This window comes from Cucurbita pepo, chromosome LG08, assembly GCF_002806865.2.
Source record: "Cucurbita pepo subsp. pepo cultivar mu-cu-16 chromosome LG08, ASM280686v2, whole genome shotgun sequence".
In the NCBI taxonomy this organism is placed as follows: domain Eukaryota; kingdom Viridiplantae; phylum Streptophyta; class Magnoliopsida; order Cucurbitales; family Cucurbitaceae; genus Cucurbita; species Cucurbita pepo.
The window spans coordinates 8,614,221-8,639,227 of NC_036645.1; the positions used below are offsets into that span (position 1 = coordinate 8,614,221).

A 25,007-nucleotide genomic window follows, 5' to 3' on the forward strand; every position below is an offset into this window, starting at 1 on the left:
TTTTAAAAAATTAAAAATGTACTTTAGTTAGAGTTGCTAATCATTTGGGTTGCACTAAGCCAATTAATACACACCGTTTCATTGGAATTGATGCAGGCCAAATTATTGGGACAATGACTACCAAATTTGAGAATTATATTTATAAATTCTTTTTTTTTTTTAATTCCAAAAATCTTATGTCATAATGATGGCGGGTGTAAGCGGGCCGACTTTTTAGTCAATACTGACAATCTCGAGAACCAAATTAATAACATTTATATACATGAATGGAGCAAACCCTAATGAACGAACACGCGAATCATGCTAAGTCTAAGCCTAAATTTGATAAATTTGAACTCGTAAATTTGATACTAAGATGGATCGAGATTTCTTTAATCGATCATAATCCAGATAATAATGAACAAACTCAGACGAAGTTTGTCAAAGTTAAGGTTATGTTCACCAACTCGTTCTAGAATTAAAATTTGCTAAGTTAGAAGTAATCACTAAAACAAGCAACATAGGTATGGAGCTCTAAGTCATGCTCTCTAATTTTGGTTGTTGTAATAGCAAGTACTAACCCATGACTAAAACGCACCGTTTTTTTTTGTACTTTTTACCTTTGTGTTCACTCAACTCTAAGTGAAGTTTGGAGATTGCTTTAACTAAATGCTTTCCCTCTTAGGGATAACTAATGTTCATCTCTCTTCATAAAGTTCGGATCGGGAGTTAGGTTAGGTCTCTAAAAGTATGGTTCTTGCCTCTCTCATCGGAGCTCGTCTATTCTTTGGATGATCCCTTGCTCTCATGTTCGAGTGTTTGTTCGTCGTTTAGGCCGAAACCCTAATTGAAAAACGTCATTCTGATTCACATAACGACTTTCTTCGATGTACGAAAAAGATTAAGAAAATAAGTTCGGAAATAGGTTGAAAAATGACGAGAGAAATGAAAAGTGCCCTAAAAAATAAAAAAGACTTCCCTTTGTTTTACTACAAACCCTTTGTCTAGAATGAAGATAAACCATAGAGCCTTTATGGAATGTTTTAAACGAATAAAAGCTTTCAAAATGGCTTTTACTTCCGATTGTTGACAGGTTTAAAACTCGTATGTTAGGGAGAAGTTTCCATATTTTTATAAAGAATGTTTAGTTCCCTTCTCTAACTGACGTGAGATCTCACATAATCCCACATATGAAATAAAACGAAGAACATGTTTCGGTGTTCATGTTGTCATTTTATAAAATATTTATGTAGGTATATGTAATGGCCCAAGACCACCACTAGCAGATATTGTCCTAGCAGGGGAAGGTTTCCACACTCTTATATAAAGGGTGGTTCGTTCTTCTTTTCAACCAATGCCAGATACCACAGCATCCTTGAATCTAACGATTATAAGACGATGAGTAGAGAAAACAAGTCGTGGTTATCATCGTGTGCTGATGGAAAGCATGCATTTTGAGATATTGATATCAAAGATTAAGGAACAAACAAACATAATCTATCCATATGGTAATAAAATGATATCATTTCTCATCCCCAACTTCAATCCTAACTACTAAAACTAAACAAAATAGGAAAAAAAAAAAAAACCCAAAAAAGATATGATTTTTAAAAGAAAAAAAAGAAGCACCATATTGTTCTAGGGTTTTGGCTGATGATCATGGCACACATGAAGAACTAAACAACATTTCTATAAAGGGTTTCTTGCTGAAGATGAAGAACTGAAGCCAGAAAGATCCGACCACGCCATTGATCCACCGCTCCAATATTGTTCATTCCCAACAAATTGCCTTCCAATGTTAGCTTCATGATTTGGGGTTCCTTCCATTTTCACTGAATTTCCCATTTGGGTTAAATTCCTTGATCCTGAGGGTAATTTTGGCCTCATTTGCCACCCCGACCCATCGCCGCCGCCGCCGCCGCCGCTACTACCGCCGTCGAAAGGGTCGAGGCTCGACAAGAAGGGAAATTGAGGAGCTTGTTGTTGGAGCCGCCATTGTTGGTCAAATCCCAAGAGAGATCCTATACTTGTTCCTCCAGCTAAATTAGTGTTACCCAATTGGAAACTCAGGTCACCGGTGGCGGTGGCAGGAGCTGACAGTACACCGCCGCCGCCGTAGTTGAACCCTCCGATGTCGAAGTCAGTGAGTTGTTGGTGGTGGTGGTGGTGGTGGAGAGGAGCCATGAAGCGGTGTGGTGGGATCTGTGGGGAAAGTCCACTATTATTATTGGAAGCTATTGCACTTGATGAGGAATTAGCTGAACCGCTAGTTTGTTGTTGCCGGTCAGAACTAACCGGCGGCGATTTAGAATTTCTCCCTTTACTTCTTTTATTCCTCCGACAACCGCCCCCGACCGGGACGTTCCTCAGAGCGCCACCTCTCGTCCAGTACCGTCGGCAAGTCTTGCAAAAGTGGCGAGGCTGAGTTAGGCTATAATTGTTGAAGTAACAAAACTTAGTGTTGGTTGATTCACATCTTGGGCACTTCAATGTAGCATCAGGCATGGGAACATTAGCCAATCGAGCTCGCTCTGCCATGGAACCGGGCCGGATGGAACCGCCATGAGGTGGTGGGGGCGGAGGAGGAGGAGGAAGCTGAGAAGTGGGTGCAGAGGTAGTAGTAGTAGTAGTAGTAGTTCCAAGTTGATGGGAAACTTGCTGAGCAAAGAAAAGAGTAAGGGAATGAAATCAAATATGTGAAGAATATTAATGTTTGATTTTAATATTTGAAAAAAAGAAAGAAAAGGGTTACCTGTTGCCAATTAGAAGGATGAAGATAAGGAGGAATGGATGAAAAATTCATGGCGTTTTTCTGGGTTTTCTTTCTCTTTTGTAAAGGTTGATGGGGTTTTGTTTGGGAGAGATAAATAGTGGAGAATCACATCAAATAGGAGGAGAGAGAGCAGCAAAAATAAAGGGATTAACTTTTTTTTTTTTTTTTTTTTTTTTTTTTTTTTTTTTTTTTTTTTTTTTTTTTTTTTTTTTNGGGCATTAGAGATGATGTTTCTTAGTCCATAAGCTTCTTTTGATCCTTTTCTTTTTCTCTCTCATCACTATTTGCTTAAGAAACATATTTTTTTTTTCTTTTAATTTTTGGGTAAAATTTATTTTAAAAATTGGTGTCGGTATTGACCGACTTAACGTTAGTTTAGAGACTGTTCTGGGTTCTGGGCTGTATACGATCGTGTGTTTAATGGTGGTGTTCTGGGTTCTGGGCTGTATACGATCGTGTGTTTAATGGTGGTGTGTAGAGGAGTCTTGTTCTTTTCGAACTTTCAATTTTTTGTTTTTTGTTTTTTTTAATGTTTTTTTTTAAGATCATAATTAAAAGAGGTTGGATTGGGGCTTTTGTGGTGAAGGACAGTCTTCTTTTATGTATTTTTTTGCATTGGAATATAAGTGGGGTCCTATAAGACTGTGATGGTTGGGGGAAATGGGGTTGGTATCTAAGAAACGACGCCGTATTTATGGAAAGGCAAAAGTTTAATGAAGAAGAAAAGGGTAAAAATTGAAGCAAATTTTCGTAAGAAAAATTGTCTGCTTGCTTGTTGAAGGCCATGAAAAGGAGTTTGGACTTTGATGTGCCAATTCAATGTTACCTTTTAAAAAAATTAGTAGCGAAATTTTTTAAATTTTACCAATTTAAAAAATAAAAGAAACGAGACTACGATTGTTCTAATTGAATGAAAGCGCGTACATGGAGTATATAGGTGCTCATAAATGTTCGACTTCCATACATTTAAACACCAAAAATAAGTCAATGGTTGAGTTGACTTTAAAAAGAAAATGACCCAAGAAGTCAATTTAGACTAATATTTGTTGGAAGCTCAGCTACATTCATGATACACGTACATTAATTCATGATAATGCAATAGCGTTTAAAAGCACATTGGATCACTCTTAGGCCCAAAATGAAAGTCCATTGGATACCTCTCAGGCCCAAAATAAAAGCCCAATGGATCACTCTCAGGCCCAATGTGTTCATAGATGTTAGCCAATTTCCTGCTTCCAGCCATCGGGGGTTGTTCTTGATAATCGAGCATCATTAGGGGCTTGCAAGAGATGGAAAGATAGATATCAAATCCAGAAGGGAATAGCAGCAGAGCAAGGAAGTTTTGGTAAGAACAATCGAACAGCCTACCATACCATTTTGTGTTTAAGCAAAAATTCTACAGAAAATGCATAGAAAAGATGTTGCAAAATCTAGAAACTGAAATAGATGATGGCCTTACAATCTAGAAACTAAAACTACAATCTTTCTTATTCGTCTGCTTCTTCTTTGTTCTTCTTTTTCTTCTTCTTTTTCTTCTCACTCCCCCCATCAACATCGTCATCTGCTTCCCCATTTTGAGTATCATTTCCAGACTCCTTGTCTTTCTTCTTCTTCTTCTTCTCCGACTTCTCTGTCTCCGGAGTACCCGCTTCTTCTTTTGCATCCTTCTCTTTCTTCTTCTTTTTCTTCTCTGATTTCTCAGCCTTTTCATCATCTGAAGCTTCTATGCCTCCCTTCTCTTTATCTTTCTTCTTCTTTTTCTTCTCTTTCTTCCCGGATTCTTCGACTTCTTCAGCTTCCTCGACCTTTTCACCTTTCAGTTTCTTAGCAGGAGCTGCAGCTTCTGCTTCCTCATCGTGTTTCCGCTTCCGCCCTAAACCATCTTTTTCCTCATCAGCTGCAACGCTCTGCTTTGGAGTGGCGGTATCGGAAGCGAAAACGCTTGCAACCAATGAATCCCCACCAGTAGGCAAAACCAAATTCCTTAGCCACTCTTGAGGAGTGTTCTCATTTGGTTTTCCATGCTTATCCAACTTCCCTTCTCCAATAAGCTTTTTCTTCATTGATGCCCTTGGACCCAATCCCCATTTCCTTGGGTATGTATCACGATCCATCACAACCCTTTTGATCTTTGCAACAATGCCATGATCACAAGTTGCCATCACAGAAGTGGTCATCTCTGCAATACCAAGAGCAATGGCTTCACCCTTGGTGGTCATAAGTACAACTTCTTCCCCAACTTCAATATCATTCTCAAATCTCAACAGCCCTGGAATCATTAACTTAGCACCATAACAAATAGCATTAACAGCAGAATCCTTGACAACCAATCTTTTATAGCTTGTCAAAACCACCTCAAGAGGCATAATTACCCTCCTCAGATAACTCTCATCCTTGAAATTATCATAAACCCATTGAGCATCCATAACATCATGCATTGTAACCATGTTATCCTTCTCACCCAAGATCCCAGACCGCACCCTCCTAAGTTCTTGCATATGCCCTCCAACACCAAGAATGAGACCCAAATGCACACACAACGTTCTAACGTAAGTTCCAGCCTCACAAGAAATCCAAAACACAACCAAATGTTTATCAGCATCATATTCAAGAAGCTTACTCTCATATATAGTCCTAATCCTAAGCTGTCTTTTCACAGCCGATATCAAAGGCGGCCTCTGAAACACAGCTCCAGTGAGCGTCTCCAGAGCCCGAGCCACCTTAGCAACATCGGGCACAGCAGAATGCAAACGAGCAACACACACGTACTCCTTACCAGCACCCTGTTGCGACTTCACGAGACGCGTGGCTCGATCAATGCACACAATCAAATTACCAGTAACCTTGGGATCCAGTGTACCACTATGACCCGTTTTATCAACCCGAAGAATCCGTTTAATCCAAGCCACAACCTCGTGCGACGAAGGATTCGCCGGTTTATCAAGGTTGAGAATACCATACCTGATGTAGTCAATCAGAGGCCGCTTCAGAGGAGAGAAACCAGACGGTAAAGGAGTGTAGTGTCCAGTACGTACATTGAGACGGTCGTAGTTCTTCAGAAGAATAGGCCATTGAGATGTATCCACCGGAGGAGTAAAACTTTGCGGCTTGATCAAAAAGTCGGCAACATCCTTGAGCGGCTGCTCGTCGGAACCTACCACTGGTGAAACTTCTTCATCCTTGCTCCGATGCTTCTTCTTCTTCTTCTCCGAACGAGAAATCTCAACATCCGACATGGCTGAACTTCAGAAACCTTAACAGTAAGCTGCGAGACTGCAGACTCCAACGAAGTGAGGAAATGGTTTTTCTAGGGTTTTAGAGGACACGAACATATAAGACAGCCAGTGATTTTCGACGCTGATGGTGATCTGTATGGGCTTATTGGGCCTCTTCTCTGTATTGGGCCTGCAGTTTAGTTTTATTGGGTTCGACTAACAAACAATGAGGCCCAGTTATGCAGTTGGTATATGGGCTAAGGCTCGTTGGGCTCACATGGGCCTGGGCCCAAGGGAAAGCCGGCTAATAATTGGAGAATCTATACGGTGCGGCCGTGCGTTACTTTTTACTGTACAGCCGTAAGAAATTGACCAATGAATGAAGTAGCTTCTGAAAAGGGAAAGATGGGAACGAGGATGATGGCTAAAATGGGGGAAATTGGTCTTACGTACAACAGTTTTCTGTCCAATAAAACAAAGGCATCATTATAATTAAAAGCACGTTTCAAATTTCCTTTTTGAAAAAAAAAAAAAGAAAAATCGGTGGAAAATGAATTTTACGAAAATTAATTAATTAAGAGTTGTATTTATTATAATTTATAATCGTGACGATTAAATCTAATCAAGTAGCTAGCTTTATCACCGATCTTTATTATGACCCTACACCTTTAAGGTCACAATTTCTTGGATATTCATCGTGATTATACCTTCGAGATTTATAACTTATTTGCTCGATACCGTAGCCACTGTGACTACACCTTTGATAATTCTTTTGACATAGCTAAATTGAGATAAGAACGACATGACTCTTAAGACAACTTATAGGAACGACGAAACTCTACGATGGTTATGCATAATATTATTTTTTAAAATTCATTAAAGATGTTTGATACTGTGATGTCCTACATAGGTTGGGGAGGAGAACAAACTACCATTTATAAGGGTGTAGAAACCTTCCCCTACCAGACGCGTTTTAAAGCCTTGAGGGGAAGCCCGAAAGGGAAAGCCCAAATAGGACAATATCTGCTAGCGGTGGATCTGAGGCGTTACAAATGGTATCAGAGTCAGGCACCGGACAATGTGTCAACCTTCTCGCTGTTCCCCGAAGGGGAGGGTAGACACGAGGCGGGGTGCCAATAAGGACGCTAGGTCCCAAAGGGGGGTAGATTTGGGGGCGGTTCCACATCGATTGGAGAAAGGAAAGAGGGTTAGTGAGGAAGTTGGGCCCCGAAGGGGCGTGGATTGTGATGTCCCACATTGGTTGGGGAGGAGAACAAACCACCATTTATAAAGGTGTGGAAACCTTCTCCTAGCAAACGCGTTTTAAAAGTCTTGAGGGGAAACCCGAAAGGGAAAGTCCCCCTTGAGGGGAAGCCCGAAAGGGAAAACCTAAAGAATACAATATCTGTTAGCGGTGGATCTAGGATGCTACGTACCATGAATATTTCTCTTTACGACCAATTTATTTTATAGTTATGGTTAGCATTTATGTGACTTAATTTTCATTTTATTGAAACTTTATTTCCTAATTTAAGTACATTAATTTCGCAGAAACATTTAAATTCAGGATTTGATTGGTTGAAAGTTTAAAACTCAAAGTTACTGCACACTTCACTAAAGTAAAATAAAAATCGAGTATTTTACTTTAAGATCCTTGGATACTATATTATTCATGTATGAGTGACCCAGAATAATTCTCTGCACATACAATATTTTCTGACACCCTTTGTATTATTTTAAATTGATGGTTGTACTCATTTATATTTTGTACAGCTGCATACGTAACTATTTATTTGGACTATAAATGAATTTTCATTTTTTTTAAAGTTAAATTTTTTTTAAAAAAAATTATAGATTAGATTTCATTATTAATTTTGTTTATATGGGTTTGAATAAAGTTTTAAATTGAATTAATTATAGGACACGAAGGAGGTTTATTAAATTATATAAATTAAATATTAATTAATTTTTACAAAATCTATAATTTAATAGTTGATTTTTTAAAAAAAATATCTCAAATAAGAAAAGAAAAAAAGCCCGAGTGCAAAAGTTGATTGGTTAAAAATAATAATAATAATTGATTGAAATTCTGAAAGTGACAGCAAAAAATAATATGGTGCATGGGGATGAGGAGATAATATAAAATAATAGGAAATGCCCAAAATATCCGACAATGACGCCAAAATCCAGAGAAAAGAAAAAGAAAAAGTATCTTCTTAAAGCCCACACGACGAAGTTGCCCGCTTCTATGGCGGGCAGGTTCAAATTACGAGGCCATTTCAATTCAATTCAATTCGTTCATTCATTCATTCATTCACTATCACATGCTCTCTTCCTTCTCATCCACGCCTGCAATTCCCCCACTCATCTCCATCTCCTTGTACGTCCGCCATTGAAGCCTGGTGAGTGAGCTTCGTCTCGAGCTCCTCTCCATGTTCTAGGAGGCCATTTATTTAACTGGAGGTTGCAGAGTGAGGGGGGAATGGGCCAGGGACTGAGCTGCGCAGACCGGCATGGAACTGGAGTCTTCTTCAGAGCTCTGCAGAACGGAGATGTGGAAGTTGTTCGAGCCTTGATGGAGATTGATTCCTCCATCTTACACCAAACAACCAAACATCAAGGACTATCTGCTCTACATGTAGCGGCTGCCAATGGACAGACCGATGTGAGTTTGAGTTGAAGTTCAAGAGATTTTCCTTCATTTTTATTCATTGAGTATTTGTTGATGTAGATTCTTTCGATGCTCTTGGACTGGAATGTGAATCCGGATGTTCTGAATCGGCATAATCAGGTTTTTGTTTCGTTTGATCAAATGTGTGTGTTCAGCTCTTTGGCAGTTCGATTGAACTGATCCTTGTTTTGGTTGGTTTAGACTCCTCTGATGCTGGCTGCGATGAGCGGGAAGATAGCTTGTGTTCAGAGGCTGATCGAAGCAGGAGCTAATGTGCGTTTTTTCAGATGTTTGTATCTAATTTTGATGCAATTTTGCTTACCGGTGTTTGTTTGACATCCATAGATATTGATGTTTGATTCTACACATCGAAGAACCTGCTTGCATTATGCAGCTTACTATGGGCATTCTGATTGCCTGCAAGCGATTCTCTCTGCTGCGCATACCACCCCTGTATCCGACTCTTGGTTAGTCAATTTACTCTTCTTCTTCTTCTTCTTCAAGCATTTACCTTCGAGTATTGGCTTAATATGATGAGTTTTGAATTTGAATTGAATGGAAATGGCTAGGGGGTTTGCAAGATTTGTGAACATTAGGGATGGGGATGGCTCAACTCCGTTGCATTTATCCGCCAGGCAGAGCCAACCTGAGTGTGTCCGTATCCTTCTTAGCAATGGTGCTCTTGTCTGTGTTTCCACTTGCAGGTATGAGGAATGATCTCTCATTCTTTCATTATGAGTATATCCAGAGAATGATGGTTTGTTGTGAATATGTTATGCAGTTGTCCAGGTAGTTCGCCACTCCATTTAGCTGCTCGTGGTGGCTCCTTGGAATGTGTTCGAGAATTGCTTGCTTGGGGAGCTGATAGATTTCAGTTCGACTCATATGGGTAAGCTGAAAAAAAAAGAAAACTAGAGTTATCCCCATGCTTTGCTTAAAACAGGCACAATTTAGAAGCAAACAATGGAACTCCTAATGAAGTTTTCTCATTTGCAGGAGGATACCGTTTACGGTTGCTTTAAAGCATAAGCATCAAGCTTGTGCAGCTTTGTTGAACCCTTCATCACCAGAACCTCTCGTCTGGCCTTCACCTTTGAAGTTAATCATTGAGCTACATCCAGATGCAAAAGTTTTGCTAGAAAAGGCCTTGATGGATGCAAACATGGAGAGAGAGAAGGCCATATTTAAGGAAACATTCGTCACACCTCCTTGTCCTTTCCAATCTGATTTGGACATTGATTCTGATTTAGACAATGATTTAGCATCTGAGGTAATTCAAACACACTTCATTTTGGGCTTTTTGTTGAATAATTCCAAGTTAGGTGTCAATACATGAATGCAATGAATCTGAAAATGATTTTGTAACAGCCCAAACTCACTTCTATAGATATTGTCCTCTTTAGACTTTCCCTTTCGAGCTTCCCTTTAAGGTTGTAAGCATCCGTTAGGGAGAAGTTTCCACACCCTTATAAGGAGTACTTCATTCTCCTCTCAAATCGACGTGGAATCTCACAATTCACCCATTTGGGGGGACGCTGGCACACTACTCTATGCTTGGCTCTTATACTATTGTAATAGCCCAAACTTACCTCTAGCAGACAGATATTGTCCTCTTTCAACTTTTCCTTCCGGATTTCCCCTCAAGATTTTAAAACTCATCCGTTAGGGAGAGGTTTCCAGCCCTTATAAGAAATGCTTCGTTCCCCTCACCAACCGAGGTTGGATCTCACATATTCCCTCTCAATGTTCTAGTTTTACCTCTTGGGATACTGCTCTGTTGCTTATATTTCGATTTCTGTAATTAATTTGCTCAAGACTATAGCTCATAACTATGTCCGCAACATTCTTACATCACTCGTTGATTCTATCATACGAACAGGCTAGCGATACAGAGTTGTGCAGCATATGCTTTGAACAGATGTGCAATATTGAGGCTCAACCATGTGGCCATAGAATGTGCGCCCATTGCACATTATCTTTATGCTGCCATAAGAAGCCTAATCCAACTACAGCTTGTCCAACAGCCCCTGTTTGCCCCTTTTGCAGAGGCAGCATCACCCAGCTTCTCGTTGCTGAGGTGAAGAGTCATGACAAGGTAGACCAAGAGATTTCCCCCTTGAAGCTGAAGGGGTTGACAACGTCAAATTTCAATGAAGAAAACAGCAGCTTGAAGAGCTTATCTATCCTATTTGGGAAGTTGAGTGAACAAAATTCAGGGACATGTGTTAAGTCTTAAAAAAGGCCTTACCAGATGGATAATCCAGCTGATATGGCAACCTCAGATGTACTACCATCTGGGTATATAATTTTTACTTCGCCTATAGAGCATCTATATTTGGATGTACTGAGGCTGGCCACAAATCTAAAGTATGCAAGGGCCGTGCTGTGCGATGTGGGCAAACATATGAGAAGGTTCGTTTGCCCCGACTATTATTATCATTTTTTCCCCTTTATCATTGTCAGTTATTTACAACAGTTTCTCAAGCCGCTAAACTAGCAAATATAGCAAATCTATACGGTTATTTGAAGTTTTTTCTACTATCATATACTAACAGATACGAAAAGATTAGCCATGGTTACTAACTAGTTAAGATTTTATGGATTTAATCAAATGTAGTTCACTAACTTGGCAGTAAACAGACTGAATGTTGCAGCAAGACGAATGCCTCGATTTGTCTGACCCAAACACGATCGCTGAATGATGATAATGATAAGTAAATCTTCTACAAATCAAATGGTAGAATGAAACAAATGAGAATTTAACTTTTGACTTGCATCACTTTTTCATGAAGAAAAAGTTGCTTTCAAACGTTACTGTACGAATCAAAGAAAGAATCATTTAAACAGTTGGCAATATAAACATGAAAATAGTAGAGGAATCCCTAGAGTGTTACCATCCTGAACAAGTTCTCCATCTGATCTTCTGGTTCTCTCTTCGGCAACCGGTTCAAACAACACTGGAGCTACTTGATCATTGGAAAACAAAGAGTTTGTTTGAGAAGCAGAACGAATAGGCGAGTAGTCGTTGGGATCTAGAGTTGAAACTTAGTAATTTCCATTAAAACTATATAAGATGGCCATAATTGAGCTCCAAATAAAATAAATACACATTTTGAAAAGGCTACCCTGTAACTTCAGTTCAATCCCTTCAGAGAAGTAAGACAAAGAAATATAGTCTTAACAGCGAGGCGATCCAATGCAAATCATTGAACTATAACTAAGCTTTCATAAAAATAGTAATTTAGTTTTTAAACTTTAATTTGTAACGATTTAAATTCATTACATTTACTTTTATAACAATTTAGTAGTTTCTATATGGTAAAATTTATAACAGCTTAGTTTGTAAAAATATTGATAAGATTCAATGAAATTTCTTATGTAGTAGATCGATAAATTGATTAAGAACAAAATGTGTTTAGTTATGAATAAAAAGTACCTGGTAAAAATTTAACGATATGATTAAAATGTCACAAAATTTGAAGAACTAAATTGTTATAAATTTTAGAATACAGAGTAATACAAATTCTACCAAAGTGTAGTTAATGTTTCCATGAAAGTTAGGTGCCAAGGGAATGAATTCTACAAAAATCAAGCATTGTTCCAGTGTTTACCTGCACAAATTAAGCATAATGTTCTTCCATACCAACTATTTCCTAGCCTCTCTAACGCAAACACATACACTCAGACAAAAGAAAAACAGAAAAAGACATCGAAGTAAACAGACCTCTGTATCAAGATCTGAGGAAAAATCGGTGAAGGAGCTAGGAGAATGAGTTCGCAAAGTATTGAAAGAAAACAAAGCAGAGAGATAATGATGATTTCCCGCCAATCCAACTCTGGCGTTCATTAGCCGCAAGCCTAACGGCCATCCATCTTCCTACATTCACAATATCAACCGCAAAATTAGGGCAAATTAAGCACTCAAAATTTATACAGAGAGAGGGAGAGAGAGAGGTACCAGTTGAACCATGCTTGAATCTGAAAGCAGCGAGTGGAATAATGTGCCAGGAGAAAAGCGGAGGGGATCAATTCAGAGTCTCATACATTCGACGAAGAGTTCAATCCAATTGCCAATACGATTATCAAATCGAGAAGGAAGAGCAATAATTAAGCGAAAGAAATCGACGAACCAGAATGAAGAACGAACAAACGAGCGAAAACCGTAAATTATAGAGAACAAAAACGTACGATCGGTCTTGCAATATGCATCACATGGCTTTCAAACGACGCCATTGGCATTGGCCTTGCAAGATCACGCTCATTTGAACTGTGAAGGAATGAAGTTACTTTCAATGAAACAGACGGGAGCTGGTGGAGGGAAAGAACGTGAGAGAATAATTTCGTACTGCCATTCAATTTAAAGGTGATCTAATGACTATTATGCCCTCCCTTGTTTTGTTCTTCAGCTACTAGCCAACGGTTCAGTATGGTAATTTCAGTTTATCAACAAGGCATGGAGATTTCAATTCTAACTAACAAAACATTTTTTATATATAAAAAAAAAAAAACTTTATCTTTTGAATTAAAAATATACCTTCTATTCTATTATTGTTACTATTATTATTAAATTAAAATTTGCCTATTAAGACTATTGGGCTAACTGTTTCCCATGAGTCCAGTTAAATGGGCTGTGGTGGGCCTATAAGACTATTGGGCCAACTGTTTCCCATGAGCCCAGTAAAATGGGCTGTGGTGGGCCTATAAGACTATTGGGCTAACTGTTTCCCATGAGCCCAGTTAAATGGGCTATCACTGAGCTCAACAAATCTGATCCAGAACAGGGAAGTTATTTAATTTTTATATAGTAAAAACAAGTACACTTTTTTTTTTTAATTTAATTTTATAAAAAGGTGAAAATATTAGTTTTAAGATAAAATACATATACTAACACTAAAATTTTGAAATATATAAACTAAAATGGAATTAAATTTCAGAAAAAATATAATACATTTAATTCCTTTTAATACTTTCGGGTCAATAATAGAGGAGCGGAAAAAAAAAAGTAGATTCCTGAAAAAAATTGTTGGTTTGTTGTCATAGCAACTTTCGGGCCAGGCCGTGCGACTTTGGACGATCTGCCGCTAATGGACAGGATTCAACGTGGGCCCACTTGATTAGGTTTATGATTGACAATGTGGGCCCATTGGCCCATTACTATGGTTCAGTTAACTGCCCTTCAAAAGAAAGTTAAATTTGGTGGTCCCCTCTTCCACGACCAATGACCATGGATGAATCGAGACCATATTTGAATAATATTTTGATCATATAAACTTTAAAATTAAATATATTTGACATAAAAAAATGTTAAAAAATACGGCAAGTAATTATTATTGTTTTTATTTTATTTTGGTATATTTATTTTTTAATTTATTATAGATATTTTTGATGTATAAAAACTGAATTAAAACATACTTAAACTCATGAGTTATGTTATTAGAAAATAAAAATTATGAGGTTTCTTTACCGGAATAAATTGTTACTCTTTCAGCTACACACGTACATTGTGTGGCACCTCGAAAGAATCTTTCATTTCAAGATCAACCGTTGATTTATCTTTGCTAAGATCAAATGTGGACCGTTGATTACTTGTGTTATCGGTACGTTGGGAACCCATCCAAGGGAAAACCAGAAAACCATACGAGTGATCGTCATGACAGATACGTGGAAGAGAGCAGCTGCAACTTCGGGACTAAACGCGAGAATTCCTATCCGTTACGATTTTGACACGTGGACGGTGGTTATGGTACTCTCTTCTTTCCCCGCCCCTATATATAGACTCATCCGTCAGCTCTACATCTCGTTCAATAGCGAGAAGTTTTAGTTTGATTTCGAAAACAAGTTTCATTATCTCGTTGTTCTTTGTTCTTCATCGTCGAAAATGTCGTGCTGTGGTGGAAACTGTGGATGCGGCTCTGCCTGCAAGTGCGGAAACGGCTGCGGAGGGTGAGTAATCGCTAATTTTCTCCTTTAGATTTTGATTGTGTGAACTGATTTCTCAATTTCCTTCTATGGAGGATGATTTCTAGAGATTTTGACCTTCCGTTTTATTGTTATTTTTTTCGATTTCCTTTTCGTTTCTGTACCTTAGTTCCTCGATCGACTGCGATCTGATCATGTGTTGATTCTGTTTATTGAATTCTGAATATGAGAAAACATCACACGATCACTGCCTATAATATTCTGAATTATCTGAGAAGGACTCCGATAATAGTTTTTTAGAGGATAATTACGATGATTCTGACGTTTCGTTTTGATATTTCGTTATGCAGTTGCAAGATGTTCCCTGACATGAGCTTCTCTGAGACAACCGCAACTATCGAGACCTTCGTCGTCGGCCTCGCTCCTCAGAAGATGTAAGTTTGTTTGAATGAGCCTAATTTTTCAAGAGAAATTCAGTAATGAATCATAATTTTAAGTAATTGTACTTATTTTCCATATTAGGTCCTTCGAGGTTGCAGAGATGGGAGCCGAGAACGGCTGCAAATGCGGTGACAACTGCACCTGCGATCCATGCAACTGTAAATGAGCAATAGCTCAAATCCTTGCGACCTGAGATGTCTTCGAGTACTTAAGTATGATCATAATAACAATTATCAAATCTTCCAGTGTTTTCCTTCCGTCGTTGCGTCTTTGAGAGTCGATTGAAGTGTTCCTTTTAAATAATAGCAGTCGTTAAGTTGTGGAAAAACTGATATGCTGTTATGGCGCACGGATCTTGTTATCCAAGGATGCCTGTGTTTATCCATGTCTGTTTAACGTTTGCTTTTCTCTGTGTAAAGAAGCGGTATGTGCTAATTTATGTGTAACAGAGTTTGTTCTTGTTATCCATGTCTATTGTTGAAAATCCAGAACCGAGTTTGAACGCTCTATAAAATCTGACTATAAGAAGTAAAATTCAACAATTTCGATGGGGCCGGTCGAATAGCTAACACCCTTCATTCTCAATCGATGTCCAAAATTAAATGCATATTTACGCGTGCCAGTTATCTTTCTCGACTGATAAGCCGAACAATCTGAATTTACATGGTAAACAGTTCTGAAAATTGAATACATCCCCGTTCTCCTTCCTTTAAATTTATTTATTTTAAGGATGGTAAGTTGTTTTTTCTTTTTGCATCTTTTTCTGGAAATCCTTATCCTTTCATCCGTAAGTCGGCGAGTTTAAATTTTATTATTTCTGTATTCTGTTGTTTGAGTTTATATTACAGATATTTTCAATAATAGTCAAATGATCTCTCTCTTTCACTTTTTTTTTTCTTTTTTTTTTATAATAAAAAAAACCCCACTTTATCCTTTTGGTTTGAAATACTTTCGAAATTATCGCACATTAAATGATTATAAATAACATCAAGAGCCTACCACGTGTTGGAACTTTTCTCAATTGTAAAATAAAATAAAATACTATAATCACCTTTATCAAAATCCACTAAATCTAAGAAATTGAAATTCAAAAAATGAAATGCAAAATTTCTTTCACAACACCTTTGAGCAAAGTTGATTTAGTGGATAAAACCAATGAACTATTCCCTACATTAAAAAATGGAGATAATATTATTTAATTATAAACCTATGATCATTCTCGGTTAGATAATATTATTTAATTATAAACCTATGATCATTCCCTATACTAACCGAGGTCGACTTTCATTCAACCAAATGAACCATTGAAATGAATCATTGAACCATCAAAAAAAAAAAAAAAAAAAAAAAAAAAAAAAAAAAAAAAAAANATCATGTATTTCTTTTATTTTAGTCTTGCTTACATCAATCTTATCTTCCTATCGTTCCTTTAGGCTTTAATACGTCACATTTCACTAATAATTTGGTCCATTTTGAAACATTCGGAACAAGATAAGTACGTGTGTGTAGATAGGACGTCGTTGGTCATTCATTTTGTGTGCTTTGTTCAAGAGGAGAATTGTTGAGAGAGGAGTGAACTTCATGTTGAGAGAGGAGTGAACTTCCTAGTTAGAGGAGGCTGGTCAAAAGTGACTTGAATGTGCCCTTTATTAGAGGGCTCCATAAAGTAGACTCTATGGTGTACTTTGTTCAAGGAGAATTACTGAGAGAGGAGTCTAGAAAAACCATGATCGGAATAGCTGATCCAAAGCTATGAAACTTGGGTGTGGATCTTTTGTCGAAATGGAATGACCTTATCTTTTTATTTTTTCTTTTTCCTTAATGGGTTAAGGGTGGGAGTTCCGTTATAAAATCAGTATATTTTTTTTTGTTTTACACCCCGTTGTTCTTTCTCGGGCTAAAAAAAAATTCAGAATATATAATCATTTTATTTTATTTTATAATAATTAATATTTTTAATGGGTAATTTTTTTTTTTTTTTTTTTTTTTTATTTTTTTTNTGAGTGCCTTGGTTTTTATTAATTTAACGTACGATATCTCTTGACACACGAATCAGCTCAAATCGTGGTCATTTATTTCTAATCGGACGGTACAGAATTGCCCGCGAATCGTCTACCCGCGAATCCGATCCCCAAAAATGTTCGTCGACCTTTAACGCTCGAAATATCTCAAGTGCCGTTTGAGTTTCAATCCTCGTTATATCATAACGCCTTCCGTTAGTTGACCGTTAACCAATAGGGTTTCCCTTTTTGTTTATTTTATTTTAAAAAACCCGAAACTGACCTTCAATAACGGTAGTTAACGGAGACGTCGGTGGTCTTATATATTCGTTATGTACAAATATTGCAAAATTTGGGAATTTTATAAAATTTTAAAAAGAATTATTTATATATTTCTTTTACTCTCTCTCTCTCTCTCTCTGTTTTCGCCTCTACTTTTGTTTCAACGGGCGACGATTTTCGAAACCAAAACAAAAGTATTCGTTTCTGAAGGAACGGTGGTTCCTTTGGTGTTGAACTAATTTCATCGCTTCCTTCTGCTCCACTTCGATTCCCGCCACTTCCTTACGAGAAGAGGTAACTTTCTATACTCTCAGATGCTTCGAATTTCTTTTCAATTCTATTGATTTTTCCTCAATCTTGTCGACTGTTTGATCGTGTGTTTTCGTTATTTTTCATAAACCTTGCTCTGATTGGGGCAGGATTCTTTCAGTTTTTCGAGCTTTTCGTCTCTAAAACCCTACAATTGTGATTCTCTCCGCAAGTTTTCGATCTGATTGCTGGTTTTAAGATCTGAGTTTTTGTTTTCCGGTTTAGGTGAACTTGATAGTAGATGAGGTTTTTTTTTACGGATTGTTGCTTTAGTAGCTTGCTGTTGGTTTTTCGGTTACAATTTGAGGTGGTAATTTATTCTGTAATTAGGATTTTTGAATTTTGGAGATGGTTCTAGGAGTAGATGGAAGAGGTGAAACAAGAAGAGTGTTGTCTTGAAAATAAGCAATCTACGGCGGCTTCGAGTTCCTCTGTCTCTGAAGGTAGTGGTAGCGCAACTGCTAAGTCTCCTGGGATGTGTAGTCCAGCATCAACATCTCCTTCTCGTCGGTAATTTCACAAAGTTCTTCGACTCGGTGTTTGATTTAGCAATGTGCAGAGACATTTACTGATGAAGAAACTTTTTGTTATTGTTTCTGGACATTCGGTGAATAAGGCAGCTATTCGTATTTTATAATGGACTGCAAAAGTTACTGAAAAATGGAATGATTCTATACTGCTTATGATCAGTTCAAAGAACTCTCGGACATTTTTGCTTAAATGTGTAATTTGACTTGGCAGGAGAACTAGTGGCCCTATTCGCCGAGCTAAGGGTGGTTGGACTCCGCAAGAGGTAAGCATTGATTATCCCCTCTTTTAGCTGTTTGTGTTGCATAGTTTCTAGCTATGATGGTCATGACATGTACCAAGCTTTGGAAAAGTAAAGCATTTTTGCATTGGATAAAGAAGATCCGATTTCCAGAAATCTTAACTTATAAGAACATGGAGCACTTGTCTTGACTTGTGATGTGCTTCTTTTTCAGGATGAGACGTTGAGAAATGCTGTTGCAGCTTTTAAAGGGAAACATTGGAAGAAAATAGGTTTCTCTCTATTCTCGTTGCTATGGAATTCATTTTTTAAAAACGATTTTAGATTTTATCGTTCGGCTTTAAAGTTCATGTCTTTATTTTATCTGATGAATCGGGATATTTTCAACTGTCAAGGTAGTCTTGAAACAATTTATGCGTTCATCTAATAACTAATAGGAAAACTTATGTTAAATATTTTTGCTGTTTTTAAATTTGTGGTTGGCCCTATAGGTAAGGCATTACAAGCTTTTATACTTTGGATGGGTATTCTTGGCAGTAGTAGTATGGAGCTGTACTATGTTTGCATTTTGCACCATTGAAATGTTATAAGCCTCAGCTGAAAGTTTCGGAAAGAAAAAAGATTATGTATATATATATATATATATGGATGGTCATTTGCCTGAATTGGGCTGATATTTACTTTGTATATATATTGCTCATTCAACTCTAAGAATACTTTTTAAATATCTTTAATCGATGATGAGTGGGTTGCCTGATTAGTAATTACTATCACTTGTTATGACAACCTAACTAGCCCAACACTCATCTATATATAAAAATAAATAAATAAATAAAAATTATGACAGCCTGACCCTGATTCTAATAAATCAATTATCAATATGGTCCTGTTTTTGTTTGTCATATTTATTATGCAACTTTGTTAGTTTTATTAACCTCATCAAATCTCTTTTTTTTCTTTTTTTTTTCTTTTTTTCTTTTTGTGCAGCTGAGTACTTCCATGATAGATCAGAAGTTCAATGTCTGCATAGATGGCAGAAGGTTCTCAATCCAGACCTCGTTAAAGGGCCGTGGGCACAGGAGGTCTTTACTCGGTGTCTTCTATCTTGGATGCTTTATTTCTTGCATGTATAGTGAAAATTTATCATTTTGTTTTTTTTTTTATTGTTTCTTATTTATAACTTAATTAATGATTATACATANATTGAACTGGTATCCAAGTATGGGCCTACCAAATGGTCTTTGATAGCAAAGTCTTTGCCAGGTCGCATAGGGAAACAATGCCGAGAGAGGTATCCCTTTTAACTTATAACCATTACCTGAAGTCTTGATTTTGAATTGTAAATGCAATTTAGAGGTTTCTTGGAAGTTGATCATGCTTTTTTTGCCCCTTAATTATTATAATCAATTGCCCTACTGACTGACTGTGTGATTCCTTGTTTACTTACCTAAAAGATAATAAGATTTGTTTGTGTTGTGGTTTCTGAACTTTTAGCATTCTGTCTTCATGTTTTGTTCTTTCAGAATATTGAGGGGATTTAGATTTTTTGTATCTGTTGTAAAGCAATATTTTATTATTCTCAGGTGGCACAATCATTTAAATCCAGATATAAAGAAGGATGCTTGGACATTGGAAGAGGAATTAGCCCTCATGAATGCACATCGGTTACATGGGAACAAATGGGCTGAAATAGCCAGGGTTTTACCTGGAAGGTACTCATTCTTGTTTTTGTGAAATTCAATACCTCGATGAAAATAAGAAAAAGAAAGAAAGGAAAAAGAGATAAACAAAGATAGAAACACGCGTAGAGAAGGGACAAATGACTATATGTAGGTCATGTGTACAACTGACTGTCGAGTTCCATCTAATTAAATTCATGACGTTTTTCTACTGATCTGGTCTTACATTCTGCTTGGTATTCATTTGGAAACAACCCTAAGTTTGTGTATTTTGTCTCTTATTTGAAGAATTTATTATCATGCTGAATGAATGGTAAAAAATATGGAAAGATGTGTTAAATAAGTTATCACAGAATGAGCACAATTATGAATACTGTTCATCCTGCGTAGGAAAAGGAATGTTTTTGCTTGAATTGGTTATAATGGTATGGCGTATTCTTTCTATATTCAGGACCGATAATGGGATAAAAAACCATTGGAATAGTTCCTTGAAGAAAAAATTAGATTTCTATCTGGCAACCGGGAAGCTTCCACCAGTTGCAAAAAATAGTTCCCAGAATGGTGCTAGAGATGCTACTAGGACTCCACCTATTAAGAACTTTCCTCCTCATTCTAGCAAAGGGTCGGACTCAACTGCCCAAACATCATCAGGTAACACAGATTTCTACAAATTGGACGGAAGTAGCAAAGACCAGATTGAGTCTTCAGCACCTCCTGATGAAGATGTGGTTGCTTCAACGAGTGGTGTTTTGAATGAGTCTGCTGATTCTAGACATGTCAAATGCTGGCCAGGACCTTCAAATATTACGAATCTAAGAGTTGGGAAATCTGGGTCAGCACGAAAGAATGGGACTAAAACTCAGGGGGAATCAGACAGTGAGATTAGCAAATTAGATGAAGATAAAACTACACGAACACCTTTGAGATTTGAATCTCCAAAATATGGTTCATTGTACTATGAGCCACCTAAATTAGAAAGTCGTATTCCAGTAGATTCAGAACTTTTAAGCATATACATGCACGAGACAAATAGTAGTTTAATTACTTCGCCTATTGGTATCTTCACTCCTCCTTGTGTGAAGACTAGAGACTTGAGTATACACAGTCCAGAGTCGATATTGAGAATTGCAGCTAGAAGTTTTCCCAGCACTCCGTCAATATTACGAAAGAGAAAGACAGAAGCTCAAACTTGTTTACCTCTTAAGCAAGCGCAGGACGGAGAGACGGAAACAGTCAAGGACATCTCCCAAGAATCCAGACCAGAAGAAACACTTAATAATAGTGACAGCATGTTGGGTTCACCAAATGGAAGCTTATGTGACAGTCCTAGTATTGATCATAGCCCCAGCAGGTCAAACAGTAAGGCCGTCAATGCATCTCCTCCATACCGGTTAACATCCAAGCGAACAGCTATCTCAAAATCTGTGGAAAAGCAACTAGAGTTCGCATTTGACAAGGAGAAAAACAATCATACTATCAAGTCAGCATAATCAAATTGGATCTCATCCAGATTGAGAATTCCTTAGCAAACAATATGATGGCAAAATCTGAACTGTAAGTTTTTGCAACTTTCTTCTCTTAGTCATATTCTCATTTTCTATTGAAACTCCTAACACGGATATTAATCACGTGGATCGCGTTTTATTTTTAATTTAGTTAGAGAGATTCTTGAAAAGTCGTCAATAATAGTCTGCTTAGTGAATGCAAAAAAGTTATAGGCGACTCTTTGTGTGGATCCACCTTCAGAGTAAGGAAGGATCTTGGGTGGGCTTATGATAACTTTTGGATGCTACTATTATCAAGTTCAATGCTACTCTTGTCTGTGCATCATCTAAGTTGTTATGAGTTTTTAAACTAGAACCAACCATTTCATCTGATCTTTTAGGATATCTAAACACTCAATCTGCTAGTTTATATCACTGTTAGGTTGGTCCCCATTCTCCCAAATGCTTAACAAATGCATTGTAAATAGCGTGAGATAATATACCATTTGAGATGCTTTCTGAGAACTTACTGATACAGTTCCATCTCTGGCAGCCTCAGCGATGGAATGCCCCACTCCGGAAAGTTTATATCCAGAAAAAAATGGTGTCCATATTTTCAGTGTTTATTGAAGCAGCAACCGGTATCGAAAATTGACTATTTGCTTAGATCCTCGGTACATATATTTTTGAACGTTTTTATTTTTTACAATTGCAGATAGGCCTAAGGTTTTGATATTTTTTAGTGTCCACGAAAACATGTTTCATTATCTCTGACCAGTTTCGAATGGCTAAAATTCTGATATTTATGGAATAAATTTTGATTTTTTTTAACTTGTAAAAATTCACATTTCAATGAAGAAAAAATTCTACGATTCTGGAGTGCTGTGTTTTATCTGATTATCCAGTGGTTTTGTTATTTTTATTTTGTTTTCGAGTTCATCCAGGCCCCAGGGGAAATGTTATATGATTCGATGAAGAAAATTAGTATGATTGTCATATTTCTGGATCATATGATTATAGAAATAGAAGACCTTAGGAATGTCTACAGTATTTTTTGCTCATGGACAGTTATTAAATGTGAACCTAGGGGCACATGGGTCATGTATGCTTTTTTTTTTTTTTTTTTTTTTTTTTTTTTTTTTTTTTTTTTTTTTTTTTTTNAGCTATGCGATCTTTATTGGTTAAAGATACCGACACAGATCAAAGATACCGACCTAAAGCTTGTAATGCTTTCATTTTTACTCTTAACTGATTCATGTGATGGGATTGAGGATGGAGTGAAAGCTCTTAGGCAAAGATAAAAGATACATTATAGAATCAATGAGTAGTAGAGAGTAAATGTTATCACTAGATGAATATATTTTTTAAAATCATAAAAATGAGACAAAATTGAACGTTTAAAGATTCAAAGATCTATTATGACACTAACTAAATATTTTTTAATTTTAGAGACTAAATAGCACGAACTTATTTAAAAACACTTTTTGGAAGCTTTTACTTCCAAGTATGAGATTATTTTGAAGTGGACCTTATATCGTTAAAAATAAGAAAAATAACTTAAAAGAACCCTAAACTCTAACACACCAAAACATGGTCAATTCTGTTTTCAAAGAAATCCATTTTCCAAGAGACATAAAAGAAAATATAACACAATATAACACAAGGGAAAAGAGCTAGGTGGTAGAAACCTCTATAATAGAGTTTTTTTTTTTTTTTTTTTTTTTTTTTTTTTTTTTTTTCATTTTTTTCCCCCAAAAAGAAATATATAAAACCGGAAGTTGATAATTTACAATAAAAAATAAAAAATTGAGTTGACCAGAAATGCACCAAGTTCCCCTTCTAACACCCCAAGTGACCTCCCTATGTACAACCGCACTTCAAACACGTCAATTTCCAAACGACTTTCAACCTACTGCTCAGGTAATAATAATGCACCTTGGATATCCTCTGGGCCACTGGCTCCTGGCTCCATACGGAAATAAAGGGTCATTCTCAACTCTGAAAACACTTGTGGATGAGAATTCATTCCTGCGGAGTATCTTGAAAACCAAGAACTACACGACCTAAAACATGAAAATCTTGCTTTAGAAGCAAAATCAGTGAAATGAAGAGAAGCCAGATCGGAAGTAGAGAAAGAGCAGCAGCATAGAAACATAGTTAACATTGAAATCATAGTGTGTTTTGATGATAACAAAAAGAGAGTATTTGTTAACAAAATACAAAAAATATTTTTGAAAATAAATATTGAAGTTCATATTAGTGATTGATTACTCAAGGCCCCATAAAGACTATACAACATACACAACCAAAATTCTATTCGAATAGATATTCATTCTACATCATAAAAGGTATATAGGGGGGTTTCCATTTTCATCATACCTGTATCCGACATCTCTACCAGTGTCTCCAAGGCGTCAAATACTTCTCTGTTGGGAAAAACTAGGACAGTGAATTCAGCATGAGTTATAATATGAGCAAGTGCAAAATCTGAACGGTCGTAGTGGCCAAAGGAATCGCCTCGAAATATACTCCATATTAAATCACGAAGACAGACCCAATTGTAGTCTGGCCTAGAACCTTTGAATTTCGATCAAGACCATGACAAGCAACCTAAAAACCAAAAACAATTATATGATGAAGAATCAAATAAAAAAGATTCAAGCATATTTTATTCATTACTCCACTTTCTTGGTTTCTATTCTAATTTTTTATTAAATGGAGAAACTTTCTGCCTCCACAAGTTCACTAGGTTTGATGTCAAGGAACGAACTATCAAATGAAAAAATGACCGAGGGAAAAGAATCAAGAACAATTGTGTTCTTCTACCTCCTTAAACAACAGTAAACAAGAAATGGTAATGTGAATCAAGAAAAAAAAAAACCAAAAATAAAGACGTCACAGAACTGGGGCATGTTGGGGAGTGGTTTTAGGTCTCTCACATCTAGATAATTGATCTTGATAATTTAACGGAGCCCTCATTTCTGAATGGAATGATTCAGAGTAGAGAAAACTTGGTCACTTAAAAAGAAGGGACGGGAAAATTATTATTACGGGAAAAAGAAAACATAAGAGCCATTTTTCTTTACCATATATGATAGGGCAGCATAACGCTCTTCATTCAAATACAATGGTTTTCCTCTACGCATTTCAATATCCTGCAGGACGAAAGAAAACTAGGGATTATAGCAGCATATATATGAACCAAGACATCTAAATAATGCAATATGAATCAAGAAAGATGGGTTTTCATTTATTCTTAGAATGGTTATGGNGCTTGTACTAGAAAGCTCATGAATCCCTCCCTTAAAACCCTTCTAGATTTGATATGAAAACAGTGCAAAGAGGATTGGCAAGTAGGCAGAGGTACATGGAGATGGACTCTTTTCCATGTGCATGTCAGTTTATACTTTCAATCATAGTGTGTTTTGATGATAACAAAAAGAGAGTATTTGTTAACAAAATACAAAAAATATTTTTGAAAATAAA

At 36.8% G+C, this 25,007-nt stretch overlaps 6 protein-coding genes and 1 long non-coding RNA gene across 12 annotated transcripts; 3 read left to right on the forward strand and 4 right to left on the reverse strand.

Annotated features, from left to right (window-relative positions):
- Nucleotides 1-1,460: 1,460 nt before the first annotated feature.
- Nucleotides 1,461-2,847, reverse strand: LOC111800756 (dof zinc finger protein DOF2.4-like). The gene is made up of 2 exons (XM_023684590.1): nucleotides 2,732-2,847; nucleotides 1,461-2,637 (listed from the first exon to the last, which is right to left on the reverse strand). Exons 1-2 carry the CDS (start codon nucleotides 2,780-2,782, stop codon nucleotides 1,669-1,671), a joined length of 1,020 nt encoding a protein of 339 aa, XP_023540358.1. The 5' UTR covers nucleotides 2,783-2,847; the 3' UTR covers nucleotides 1,461-1,668.
- Nucleotides 2,848-4,032: 1,185 nt separating this feature from the next.
- LOC111800406 (H/ACA ribonucleoprotein complex subunit 4-like) lies at nucleotides 4,033-6,071 on the reverse strand. Its single transcript, XM_023684086.1, has one exon. It carries the CDS (start codon nucleotides 5,986-5,988, stop codon nucleotides 4,240-4,242), a length of 1,749 nt encoding a protein of 582 aa, XP_023539854.1. The 5' UTR covers nucleotides 5,989-6,071; the 3' UTR covers nucleotides 4,033-4,239.
- Nucleotides 6,072-8,193: 2,122 nt separating this feature from the next.
- LOC111801129 (putative E3 ubiquitin-protein ligase XBAT31) lies at nucleotides 8,194-11,166 on the forward strand. Its single transcript, XM_023685114.1, has 8 exons — nucleotides 8,194-8,632; nucleotides 8,699-8,758; nucleotides 8,840-8,911; nucleotides 8,984-9,105; nucleotides 9,208-9,342; nucleotides 9,420-9,527; nucleotides 9,635-9,908; nucleotides 10,518-11,166. Exons 1-8 carry the CDS (start codon nucleotides 8,450-8,452, stop codon nucleotides 10,872-10,874), a joined length of 1,311 nt encoding a protein of 436 aa, XP_023540882.1. The 5' UTR covers nucleotides 8,194-8,449; the 3' UTR covers nucleotides 10,875-11,166.
- Nucleotides 11,167-11,226: 60 nt separating this feature from the next.
- On the reverse strand, nucleotides 11,227-12,944 carry LOC111801130. Of its 4 annotated transcripts, none has more exons than XR_002816087.1 (4): nucleotides 12,597-12,944; nucleotides 12,363-12,515; nucleotides 11,533-11,604; nucleotides 11,227-11,361 (listed from the first exon to the last, which is right to left on the reverse strand). XR_002816087.1 is itself a non-coding variant. In XM_023685117.1 (4 exons), exons 1-4 carry the CDS (start codon nucleotides 12,606-12,608, stop codon nucleotides 11,246-11,248), a joined length of 321 nt encoding a protein of 106 aa, XP_023540885.1. In that variant the 5' UTR covers nucleotides 12,609-12,944; the 3' UTR covers nucleotides 11,227-11,245. The 4 variants fall into 4 exon arrangements, 3 of the variants coding, with proteins under 3 accessions (XP_023540885.1, XP_023540884.1, XP_023540883.1); XM_023685117.1 differs by having other exon boundaries at nucleotides 11,227-11,332; nucleotides 11,533-11,601; XM_023685116.1 differs by having other exon boundaries at nucleotides 11,227-11,358; nucleotides 11,533-11,601.
- A 1,479-nt stretch (nucleotides 12,945-14,423) lies between these two features.
- LOC111799552 (metallothionein-like protein type 2) lies at nucleotides 14,424-15,486 on the forward strand. The gene is made up of 3 exons (XM_023682911.1): nucleotides 14,424-14,581; nucleotides 14,908-14,991; nucleotides 15,080-15,486. The coding sequence occupies exons 1-3, from the start codon at nucleotides 14,517-14,519 to the stop codon at nucleotides 15,162-15,164; spliced, it is 234 nt and encodes a 77-aa protein (XP_023538679.1). The 5' UTR covers nucleotides 14,424-14,516; the 3' UTR covers nucleotides 15,165-15,486.
- A 1,913-nt stretch (nucleotides 15,487-17,399) lies between these two features.
- LOC111801182 (transcription factor MYB3R-3-like) lies at nucleotides 17,400-22,352 on the forward strand. Of its 3 annotated transcripts, none has more exons than XM_023685179.1 (9): nucleotides 17,400-17,574; nucleotides 17,920-18,099; nucleotides 18,331-18,382; nucleotides 18,573-18,630; nucleotides 19,346-19,441; nucleotides 19,547-19,649; nucleotides 19,942-20,070; nucleotides 20,489-21,591; nucleotides 22,075-22,352. In XM_023685179.1, the coding sequence occupies exons 2-8, from the start codon at nucleotides 17,954-17,956 to the stop codon at nucleotides 21,525-21,527; spliced, it is 1,623 nt and encodes a 540-aa protein (XP_023540947.1). In that variant the 5' UTR covers nucleotides 17,400-17,574; nucleotides 17,920-17,953; the 3' UTR covers nucleotides 21,528-21,591; nucleotides 22,075-22,352. The 3 variants fall into 3 exon arrangements, with proteins under 3 accessions (XP_023540947.1, XP_023540950.1, XP_023540948.1); XM_023685182.1 differs by having other exon boundaries at nucleotides 17,938-18,099; XM_023685180.1 differs by having other exon boundaries at nucleotides 17,948-18,099.
- Nucleotides 22,353-23,255: 903 nt separating this feature from the next.
- On the reverse strand, nucleotides 23,256-24,682 carry LOC111800594. Its single transcript, XR_002815997.1, has 3 exons — nucleotides 24,608-24,682; nucleotides 23,901-24,131; nucleotides 23,256-23,584 (listed from the first exon to the last, which is right to left on the reverse strand). It is a non-coding gene; the product is annotated as an uncharacterized LOC111800594 (long non-coding RNA).
- Nucleotides 24,683-25,007: the final 325 nt, after the last annotated feature.

Coding starts and splice junctions, on each gene's coding strand:
- LOC111801130 (XM_023685115.1), bottom strand. Junction 11,602..12,362: donor CCTCAGATCTTGATACAGAG/GTCTGTTTACTT, acceptor ATGATCAAGTAG/CTCCAGTGTTGTTTGAACCG. Junction 11,362..11,532: donor TGGAGAACTTGTTCAGGATG/GTAACACTCTAG, acceptor TTTGATTTGTAG/AAGATTTACTTATCATTATC.
- LOC111800406 (XM_023684086.1), bottom strand. CDS start 5,988: ATGTCGGATGTTGAGATTTCTCGTTCGGAGAAGAAGAAGAAGAAGCAT.
- LOC111799552 (XM_023682911.1), top strand. CDS start 14,517: ATGTCGTGCTGTGGTGGAAACTGTGGATGCGGCTCTGCCTGCAAGTGC. Junction 14,582..14,907: donor TGCGGAAACGGCTGCGGAGG/GTGAGTAATCGC, acceptor TTCGTTATGCAG/TTGCAAGATGTTCCCTGACA. Junction 14,992..15,079: donor GGCCTCGCTCCTCAGAAGAT/GTAAGTTTGTTT, acceptor TTTCCATATTAG/GTCCTTCGAGGTTGCAGAGA.
- LOC111801129 (XM_023685114.1), top strand. CDS start 8,450: ATGGGCCAGGGACTGAGCTGCGCAGACCGGCATGGAACTGGAGTCTTC. Junction 8,759..8,839: donor TTCTGAATCGGCATAATCAG/GTTTTTGTTTCG, acceptor TGGTTGGTTTAG/ACTCCTCTGATGCTGGCTGC. Junction 9,528..9,634: donor TTTCAGTTCGACTCATATGG/GTAAGCTGAAAA, acceptor TCTCATTTGCAG/GAGGATACCGTTTACGGTTG.
- LOC111800756 (XM_023684590.1), bottom strand. CDS start 2,782: ATGAATTTTTCATCCATTCCTCCTTATCTTCATCCTTCTAATTGGCAA. Junction 2,638..2,731: donor ATCCTTCTAATTGGCAACAG/GTAACCCTTTTC, acceptor TTCTTTGCTCAG/CAAGTTTCCCATCAACTTGG.